This window comes from Syngnathus acus, chromosome 15 (assembly GCF_901709675.1).
Source record: "Syngnathus acus chromosome 15, fSynAcu1.2, whole genome shotgun sequence".
Lineage (NCBI taxonomy): Eukaryota > Metazoa > Chordata > Actinopteri > Syngnathiformes > Syngnathidae > Syngnathus > Syngnathus acus.
In genome coordinates this window covers 33,603-42,737 of record NC_051100.1, presented here as the reverse complement: position 1 = coordinate 42,737, position 9,135 = coordinate 33,603, and the positions used below count along the sequence as shown (strand labels likewise).

General features: G+C 44.9%; 2 protein-coding genes across 4 annotated transcripts; one reads left to right on the top strand and one right to left on the bottom strand.

Annotated features, from left to right (window-relative positions):
* Window positions 1-302: 302 nt before the first annotated feature.
* Window positions 303-5,665, top strand: ddx51 (DEAD (Asp-Glu-Ala-Asp) box polypeptide 51). Of its 3 annotated transcripts, XM_037270843.1 has the most exons (16): window positions 303-447; window positions 630-922; window positions 1,005-1,165; window positions 1,603-1,753; window positions 1,825-1,970; window positions 2,361-2,432; window positions 2,910-3,016; window positions 3,083-3,191; window positions 3,264-3,412; window positions 3,780-3,981; window positions 4,054-4,169; window positions 4,247-4,363; window positions 4,691-4,792; window positions 4,858-4,921; window positions 5,018-5,152; window positions 5,488-5,665. In XM_037270843.1, the coding sequence occupies exons 1-16, from the start codon at window positions 425-427 to the stop codon at window positions 5,509-5,511; spliced, it is 1,971 nt and encodes a 656-aa protein (XP_037126738.1). In that variant the 5' UTR covers window positions 303-424; the 3' UTR covers window positions 5,512-5,665. The 3 variants fall into 3 exon arrangements, with proteins under 3 accessions (XP_037126738.1, XP_037126739.1, XP_037126740.1); XM_037270844.1 differs by lacking the exon at window positions 2,361-2,432; XM_037270845.1 differs by lacking the exons at window positions 3,780-3,981; window positions 4,054-4,169.
* Window positions 5,666-6,257: 592 nt separating this feature from the next.
* On the bottom strand, window positions 6,258-9,117 carry degs1 (delta(4)-desaturase, sphingolipid 1). The gene is made up of 4 exons (XM_037270846.1): window positions 8,907-9,117; window positions 7,350-8,092; window positions 6,896-7,104; window positions 6,258-6,680 (listed from the first exon to the last, which is right to left on the bottom strand). The coding sequence occupies exons 1-3, from the start codon at window positions 8,986-8,988 to the stop codon at window positions 6,958-6,960; spliced, it is 972 nt and encodes a 323-aa protein (XP_037126741.1). The 5' UTR covers window positions 8,989-9,117; the 3' UTR covers window positions 6,258-6,680; window positions 6,896-6,957.
* Window positions 9,118-9,135: the final 18 nt, after the last annotated feature.

Genomic DNA, 9,135 nt, shown 5'->3' with positions numbered 1-9,135 from the left:
ACGTGTGGTATTTGACAAGGCCCACAACCTACGTGTGCCATTTGACAAGGCCCACAACCTGCTAAAAAATGGCACAAGGCGGATTCCTCAGATACATTTTCAGTTGAATTACACCACAGCCATTTTAGGGTTTTCAAATCCTTTGGCCTGTTATGCTAAACTCTACGACACAGGCGAACTAGTAGTGGACTTACTCATCCTGTAGGTGGCGGTAATACACCGCCAAGGTATCTAATCCGCTGTTTAAACCTGGAAGAAGAAAAAGCGCCGCTGGCGGGAGTAAAAGTAGAAGAAGAGAAAGAAGAAGCAGCAGCAGAAGTAGAAGAAGAGAAAGAAGAAGAAGAAGAAGCAGCAGCAGAAGAAGAAGAAGAAGGAGACGCAGACGCAGTAGTTTAACAACGCTAAAGTTCGATTTTTCAGTGCAATGTCCTTGTTTCGGGTAAACAGGTAGGAAATACTGGCCACTAACTGAAAGTGTTTGTGTAGCTTTCTCGTTTGAGCAAACTTCAGGAGCTCTTCCTGACATATCGATGCAATGAATGTAAATGTACCACGTGAAACGTTTCATTTCGGGTCGAAATTGAAATGAAGAATTGTTAGCTATTCGTTAAATATTTTTAAATCAACAGGTATCTTGGAGACGATGAAGATGGAAGTATTTCAAAGGAGTCCCGAGCCCAGGTGTTTCTTTCAAAACTGCATCTGAAGGCACAAGAGAATCAGAAGCAACGTTTCGCAGAGTGTTCTGAAACACAATCAGGTCATCAAACGAAAAGAAAGGCCTATAATGACAGCAGCCAAGAAAGCCAAAGATGCAAAAAGAGGAAATCCAAGGCCGTTTCGGACAATATCCATTCTGTGGAGGATGAAGTGAAGAGAAGAAAGAAAGTTGAGATGAAGAACCAAAAGAATAGCCACTCAGGTGTGTGTGTGTGTGTGGTTTTTTTATACACTCAACATTTTCTGTACCTTTTGAATAACACAATAATTCTTCATCATCATAGACTGTGAAATTAATAGACTTCGGGGGCCTGGTGTCGTCAGCAGCTACAGAGAGGTTGAAAAGACGCCAGATGATGACATCCCAAATCCCAGCTCAAAGATGCCTTCTACTCCATCTGGTTTCACAGTTCTGGGAGGATTTGAAAACAGACCAGTCCAAAAGGTACAATGAATTGTTGATGCTCACTATAGAATGTTCCAAATTGGCCAAAGCAAGTTTCAATGAAGATTGGATGTTGTGTTAAACAGTAAAGAACCCTCTGAATTTAATTATTTGCAAATCATGTTCAACCTAGAATTGAATACACTACAAAGATGAGCTGTTGAAACGGATTAGTTTTTGCAGTGCAGTCATTCCACTTTTGACTACTTTCTTTCACGTTTGACTTGTCGGCTTGTGACTAAGGGTCGGTCGGCTCCAGTCGGAACCCCTAGTATGGGGACCGCCTTTTGGGAGCACTCTGAGTAAGCAAAGGGCAAATTTGAGCCAGCGCTTGAATCTGACATGTTAAATGACAAACACTCTTTAAAGGGTACCAAGAAGCTAATGTCGCCACAGTTCTTGTTGTTTCTTCAGTTTTGCACGCACACTGTTCCCAGGTTCACAGAGTACTGCCCGATTGGCTGGCTCAGCCCAATGTGATCCCCCGGGACTTGAAAAGTAAACTGGTGCCTTGCTCAAATATCAGAGGACTTAGTGTGTCGCTGCTAAAGAAACTCCACCATCATGGAATTCAGCACTTTTTTCCAGGTGACTCGATGTTGGTCTGGTACATGTGCTGTGTGGTACTTAATGTGTGTGTGGCCTTTCTCCAATCGCAGTGCAAGCAGAGGTCATCCCAGTCATCTTGGAGGGTGCACACAATGCACTACTGATTGGACAAGCTGGCTATCAACCCAGAGACATTTGTGTTTCTGCTCCAACGGGCAGTGGCAAGACTCTGGCTTTTGTCATCCCTGTGTTACAAGTGAGCTGCCCACCCACCTAAAACTGAAGTGCAAAGATTTCTTTTCCTGCTTTGCTGGTATCTCTGAACCACTCTTGAAATGGAGTCCCAGTGGGCACAATACACAGTCACCGTCATCTGTCAAAATCTTTATTATCATCCCATTTTTTTTCACCGGATGGTGTCGATAAAGCGCATTCCGCTCATTGATCCCTTACAGGGATTGTCTTCTCTCGCTGCAATCATTGGATTCGAAGATGATCCGAGTCAGAACGTCAAGCACCCGTCGGCCTACGTTTTACTTGAGCTTTAGGGAAATGAATGATGTTCTTTCGAATGTCAAGCACCCATCAGGATTCATGATACGTATTTGAGCTTCGGGGGGGAACTAATGATGTTGTTGTCCTTCAGGTGCTGATGAAGAGGGTCGTTTGCCAAGTTCGTGCCTTGGCCGTGTTACCGACCAAAGAGCTCGCTCAGCAGGTCTCGTGTGTCTTTTGACTTGTATGTGGCTAAATGTTTGCGCATGCGTTGGGACTATTGTCATCACTTGCACTGGTGAATCCAAATGTTCAGTTTGATCCAGAAAAGATTTCGAATTTCCAATGACTGAAAGCGGTTCTTGCTTAGTGGCCTAGTGGTAGAGTGTCCGCCGCCCTGAGACTGGAAGGTTGTGGGTTCAAACCCCGGCCGGCCGGGTCATACCAAAGACTATAAAAATGCGACCCATTGCCTCTGCTTGGCACTCAGCATGAAGGGTTGGAATTGGGGGGTTAGATCACCAAATGATTCCCGAGCGCGGCACCGCTGCTGCTCACTGCTCTCCTCTCCCCCGGGGGATAGCTCAAAATCACACGGGGATGGGTTAAATGCAGAGGACAAATTTCACCACACCCAGATGTGTGCGTGTGTGTGTGTGTGCGTGTCGATCATTGGGACTTTAACTTTTGCTCCGTTTAGGTCTTCAAGGTGTTTACATCCTATGCGGAGGGAAGCACCCTGAAAGTGGTCATGCTGGCAGGCCAGAAGTCATTTGAGGCAGAGCTGGCTTTGCTTTCTGAACACAGGTGATGATAGTCTAAGTCAAACTTTGGAGCTGTAAGGATGTCATTCATTGGATTTCTTCTCCTCAGAGGGGGGGTGAGACGCTGTTTAGCTGACATTGTTGTAGCTACTCCAGGTCGACTTGTGGATCATATTACCAAGAATTCGGGCTTATGTCTGCATCACCTTAGGTTTCTAGTAAGTTCCCAGCATTCAAAGGTTGGATATTTTCAAACTCTTTGTTCTGACGGATTGCATCGTTTGGCCCAGATTATTGACGAGGCAGACAAGATGATTGACAGTATGCGCCAGTCTTGGCTCAGCCGGGTGGTGAAGGCAGTGTATGGAATGGCGGAAGCGAGAGCAGAGAAGGTGTCCTTCTCCAGGCAAAAAGCACCCTTGTATGTTACAGCAGCCAGGTGAGTCCCTCAAGGCCTTCTTGCAATGATTGCACAGTGCGCAGGTGGGTTTTTGAAACTGGCTGTTGCCTCCATTGTAGACATCTCAATTGGAAGAAGAAAATCGACACTCTTAAACGACTACTTTGTTGCCACTTCTTTTGTTTGGCATCACAGCACAAAACAATTGCCACTACTATGCACACTCCTACCCATGATGATAAATCAAGTGCTGCTTACATGGCCATGAAATGGCTTTTCTGCTTTGTGGCTCATGTCACTGCTGTTGTTGTGTACCGTTTTGCCTCAATAAACCTGAGCTTCTTTTTCCACCTTCTAATCCTATTGTGAGGTTCATCATATTGTTGTTCATTTGTGGCCATTCCAGCCTATCTCCTCCTCAAATGCCACTTCAGAAGCTGCTTTTCTCTGCCACACTCACGCAAAATCCAGAGAAATTGCAGCAGCTGGGCCTCCATCAGCCCAGACTTTTCAGCTCCACCAACGCCGCTGCCGCTCGCCCCTTGTCAACTCAGCCAACTGTCGACTCCCATAAACTCGAGCACTTTGACTTCCCCCAAAGTCTGACGGTTAGTTTGGTGCGAGCGACCGAACGCCTATGGATTCTCGTACTGAAAAGCGACCGCTTGGATTTTTCCTAGGAATTTTATGTGCCCTGTACGCTTAGCCAAAAGCCTCTCATCCTCCTCCTCTTCATCCTGCGCCTGAAGTTGAGACCCATTCTTTGTTTTGTTAACTCCAGAATGACAGCTCACAGGTTAGAGAGGAAAGCAACTTCATGTATTAATCTTGGTTGTATTTGTCTAAAAGTGTCTGTTCGTTTGTTTGACTCAGACTTCACCTGCTGATACGACTGTTTGGTGGCATCCGAGTAGCAGAGTTCTCCTCCCGACTGTCTCCCAGAGAAAGACAGAAGAAGCTGAAGGAATTTGAACAAGGAAAGATCCACGTGTAAGAATGCGCACACACTCCTTGAAAAACATTGGCCGTTTAGCGCAGAGCCTAATGCCTGACTCAGTGGGCGAATCTCCCGGCCAACGCCGCAAGGAATAGAAAGCATCAGTGGACGGGCCGTTCCGTTCGTTGGTTCGCTCGCCTGCCCGCCTCCCCCCGCCTGCCTTCCGCAAGCCTTCTATTTCTTCCGGACGCCGCAAGCGTGTTTTCTTGAAGTTGGAGAAATGACAGGAAACGGAGCGTCGGCGTGTATTTCAAAATGAAAGCGTTGTGCCAACACCAGGTACATATAGACATTGTAATTGGGCACGTTGGCATTTGAAGGTTGATCAGCACGGATGCAGCAGCCAGAGGCATTGACATCTCTGGGGTCAAATGTGTTGTCAACTATGATGCGCCACAGTACATCAGGACATACATTCACAGGTGAGCTCTCGTATATAGATGCGAAGTTGCAACAATTGAACCTTAAATGGGGGTTCTTTTGTCAGAATTGGAAGAACGGCAAGAGCTGGAAAACCTGGCCTGGCCTTTACCTTTCTGCTTGGAGTCCAGGTATTACACATCTTTATTGATACATGCATTACTCGCAATCAAGCCACACACAAATCATTGGTTCGCGCGTTGGCACATCTTTTGTCGTCCCTTCAGAAGAAAGACTTCCTTCAGATGGTTACTGAGGCAGGGAGCCGGGGGATCCAAAAGCAGATCATTGCACCCGAAAGCCTAAAGAGTCTAGAGGACCGATATGAACAAACGCTACAAGAGCTTGCTTCTGCCATTAAGGTAGGTAGGTAGCTTTAGGACTTTCTTTAATGAGTGAATAACCACGCAGAAAACAAGAGGTCAAGCGAACAATCTGAAGTGCAAGTCAATGCATCGTCCTTTTCAAATTGTCCCATTAGAAAGCAGCCCGACAACCTTCCATTGCGCTTGAACTGATTCTGCTGATCCTTCAAGCGCATAGCAGACCTATAGAATCATTGTGCCAAAGTGGCTCGGTCAAATTCTCATACACAACAGGAGCTCCTATAAATCAATGTTGGACAAGAACAAGCTAAATAAGTAGAAGTGGAAAAAACTGCTTACTCACCAATATCATCCCTTTCCTATTTTTCAAGGAGGACAATGCGAACCAGATATGATGTGATGCCCCCTCTGATGTGAGCTGACAGAAGAGCAGTTAGCGAATGGAAAATTGTCTTATTTGATCTTTTTTTTTACAACACAAACATGACAAAATATTTCAATAACATTTTGTTATTAAAGGACAATGCCCTAACACGATGAAATCTTGTACACTCGGTATTGCGGTTTCTTTCAAACTTGCATGTTTACATTCCGCAAGACAACAAATATCACGGATAGTATTTGCATCAGTCCAATACGGCAGGGGTGGGCAATTGCGGTCGTCGAGGGCCGGCCGGTGTCCTGCATGTTTTCTATGTCACCCTGTTGCAACACACCTGATTCAAATGGTCAGATGATTAGCAAGGTCTGCAGAAACTGGATAACAATCCTGATCATTTGAATCAGGTGTGTTGCAGCAGGGAGACCTATCAAACATGCAGGACAGCACCGGCCGGCCCTCGACGACCGGAATTGCCCTCACCTGCAATACGGTATAACAATTAATCATTGTTTTCAACCAAGTATTTTACACCTTTTATATAAAGTATATCATTTTGTTTCCTGTACCTCAAATTATTCCCGTGTTAGTCGGTTATTCATCACTATCGTCACCACCTCATAGAAATGTCCTTAACTATGTAAACCTCAAATTATTCCCGTGTTAGTCGGTTATTCATCACTATCGTCACCACCTCATAGAAATGTCCTTAACTATGTAAATAATGATATAATCCCTTTTTATTCATTTCTTCTTTTTTTCCTCCTATCCAACCATAAAATATAAACTTTACATTTTTGATATTACCTTTATTGAAAACATTCGAATGAAGCAGACAATTGTAGAACCAAGATGGCTGCCATTTAATGATAAATGTGGTAATTTCCTGTCATTCTTGCATTTGATACATTAAGAAATTTGCAGAAAAATGCAGCTCATAAACTGCTTGCAAGTGTTAATACATGGACAAAAATGTTGCAGAATCCATACAAAATGTTAAAAATTCACAATGACAGGTCGTTAGTTGATCAAAAGGTTTACTGCAACTTATTTCAGGAAAATATTTCACCTACACATCGTAAAAGTATGGTAAGTTGTTTCATAGCTAATTTCTCATGAATTAAAAATAAGACACAATTGAATGTTAACAATCCGGTAGGAGACCCCGGGGACAACCCAGGACGAGCTGGAGAGACTATGTCTCTCAGCTGGCCTGGGAACGCCTTGGGATCCCCCGGGATGAGCTGGATGAAGTGGCTGGGGAGAGGGAAGTCTGGGAGTCCCTCCTGAAGCTGCTGCCCCCGCGACCCGACCCCGGATAAGCGGAAGAAGATGGATGGATGAATGTTAACACTTTTGTGTGTGTGTGTATATATATACTATATATATATATATATATATATCCAAAACATAAATTGTCTTGGTTTTTGGTTTTTCTTCTTCACAGAAACGCTCATTGAAATTACTCCAGTTTGACATCTCCTTTGAGCTTCCTTTTTACTCGTGAGTATGGGCTTAATGTGTCATCCATGATGAAGTCATACAGGACCTTAACCCACGATGTGTACTGGGGAAGGCCATCATAATATTCTGCTGCTATTTTCTTCACCTGCAAAAGAAACGACAATTAGGAGTACTGACCACCATGCACAGCCCAAAATGTGTGCACCTGAAACATTTGCAGAGCATTTAGATGAGGATTTGACTCAACGGTGGTTTCATTTTGACGGATTAAGCAATGAGATTTGTCGAATGGGGCCAAAGCTCTCAGAGGTTGTTTTGTGGGGTGTTGGCTATCACATAAGCCCGACATGAATAATTGTGACGGTGCGTGACACCTTCAAGTATACTAACCATAGGTAGCCGACGTCCTGGGATGCTGGGGAAGTCGTGGTGCTCATTGTGATACCCTACATTGAAGGTCAGCAGATTGAGGGAGCCGTAGTAAGAATAGGTTTCGTGGCCCTTGAGGAACATGTAGTGCTCGGCTATAAAGTGACCAGAGATAGGGTGAAGACCCATACCCAGCAAAGAGCCAGCCAGCATGTACACCACCGGCTTGACTCCCCACACCCAGAAAAGCACAATGTCAAAGGCCAGCTGAACAAAAACATTGGTCAGCTCCAATTGCGTGATGGGTTTGGGGTTGATGCAAAGAGGTCGAATGGCGTAGAAAAGTGGCTGCAGAATAATCCAGACGAATTTGCGAAAACGTGTACAGAAAAACCAGCCTTCAAAGTCAGTCGGGATGTCTACGTCGACACCGTCTCCTCCGAGGTAGCGGTGATGGTCTAAGTGATAGCGTTTGAAAGAGGCAGAGTACGGCAAGCCGATAGGGAGGTTGGCAAACATGGCAAAGTATCGGTTCCAAATGGCTTTGTTGTTTCCGAAAGCCGTATTGTGGGAGATCTCGTGGATAGCCAGAGTCATCGAATGGTTGATACAGCTCCCGAAGGCATAAGTCCAAAACAAAACCCATTTCCAGTCCAATTCTTTGATCAAATAAAAAGCTAAAAATTGTATGGCCACCATCATGCAGACAATCCATTTTAGCCGGAGGTCAGGACCCATCAGAGACTTGATCTGTGGATATTTCGCTGTAGGAAGGGGAAAAAAAAAAAAAAATTCAAAGTTATATTCAGAAAATAAGCAGTTGCATAAAGTAAAACAAAATGCATTCACTTATTGATGTACAGTGATCCCTCGCCACTTTGCGCTTCATCTTTCGCAAATGCGCAGGTTTCTAAATGACGTTTAAACAGACGCTGCTAGAGCAGGTCTATGATATGAGGGATGAAGAACGCCGCTTAAATAGTGCGGGGCGGGGTATGCCTCTGAGCAATGTCCTAAACGTACTGCGTGCCACGGGTTGTTGGGAACAGAAGCCCATCGGAAAGAGTTTTAACTCCCACCCCCAGCAGAACTTTGCCCACCTCTCGGGGGACATTTTATTTACTTTTGTTTTGTTATTCGAACAACCCATTCACATTTACACAGCATTATACGCTGATCTTTACAGTTTCCTATAGTCAAAAGCATACGTTGATGGTGTATGTAACAACGACGACGTATTTAACGGGGCGCGCGTTGGGAAACCATTTTTATTTGACTGACTCGTAGATGGGCTATATTATAATCCAAGGGAGTGAAGGGAAATAATGAACCATTCCACACACAGACTAGCCTGGTCTGACCGAAATCGCGTACATTACAACACAGCCAATAACTAAATAGGCGAAGCTAAGTGATGTCATTGACATAGCTTCTGGAACGAGCACGTCAATCGCAACTGATCTGTAACCGTTAGCCATTAGCCAACTGGGATAACTTTAATCGTAAGAATAATAATAAGAGGGGCGGCACAGCAACGTCTGTACGGTTTGGGATTTATGCAACTTGCTGCTAACTCACCAAGGATCTCTTTCCTCCTGTCAGCGTGTGGCTGGTCAGTATAAACCCATTCGTAGTCCTCACGAGTGACCCGATTTCCCATCTCGAAACAGCTTGAACGAGTTTCACGGGTTGAAAATCTACGACGTTATAAAATGGTGGTCCTTCTGCTTTGCACTTCGCCACCGCTGCAGCTGCACCCCGCCCGTATGACGTACTCGGAAGTCTTGACACGGCCTCTGCAGTGCAG

Excerpts from the sequence above, each read along its gene's own strand:
- ddx51 (XM_037270843.1), top strand. The coding sequence starts at position 425 with ATGTCCTTGTTTCGGGTAAACAG. Across the intron at positions 2,433-2,909 it reads CCAAAGAGCTCGCTCAGCAG|GTCTTCAAGGTGTTTACATC; the intron begins GTCTCGTGTGTC and ends TGCTCCGTTTAG. Across the intron at positions 3,413-3,779 it reads TTGTATGTTACAGCAGCCAG|CCTATCTCCTCCTCAAATGC; the intron begins GTGAGTCCCTCA and ends TGGCCATTCCAG.
- degs1 (XM_037270846.1), bottom strand. The coding sequence starts at position 8,988 with ATGGGAAATCGGGTCACTCGTGAGGACTACGAATGGGTTTATACTGAC. Across the intron at positions 8,093-8,906 it reads CAGGAGGAAAGAGATCCTTG|CGAAATATCCACAGATCAAG; the intron begins GTGAGTTAGCAG and ends CCCTTCCTACAG. Across the intron at positions 7,105-7,349 it reads CAGGACGTCGGCTACCTATG|GTGAAGAAAATAGCAGCAGA; the intron begins GTTAGTATACTT and ends TTTCTTTTGCAG.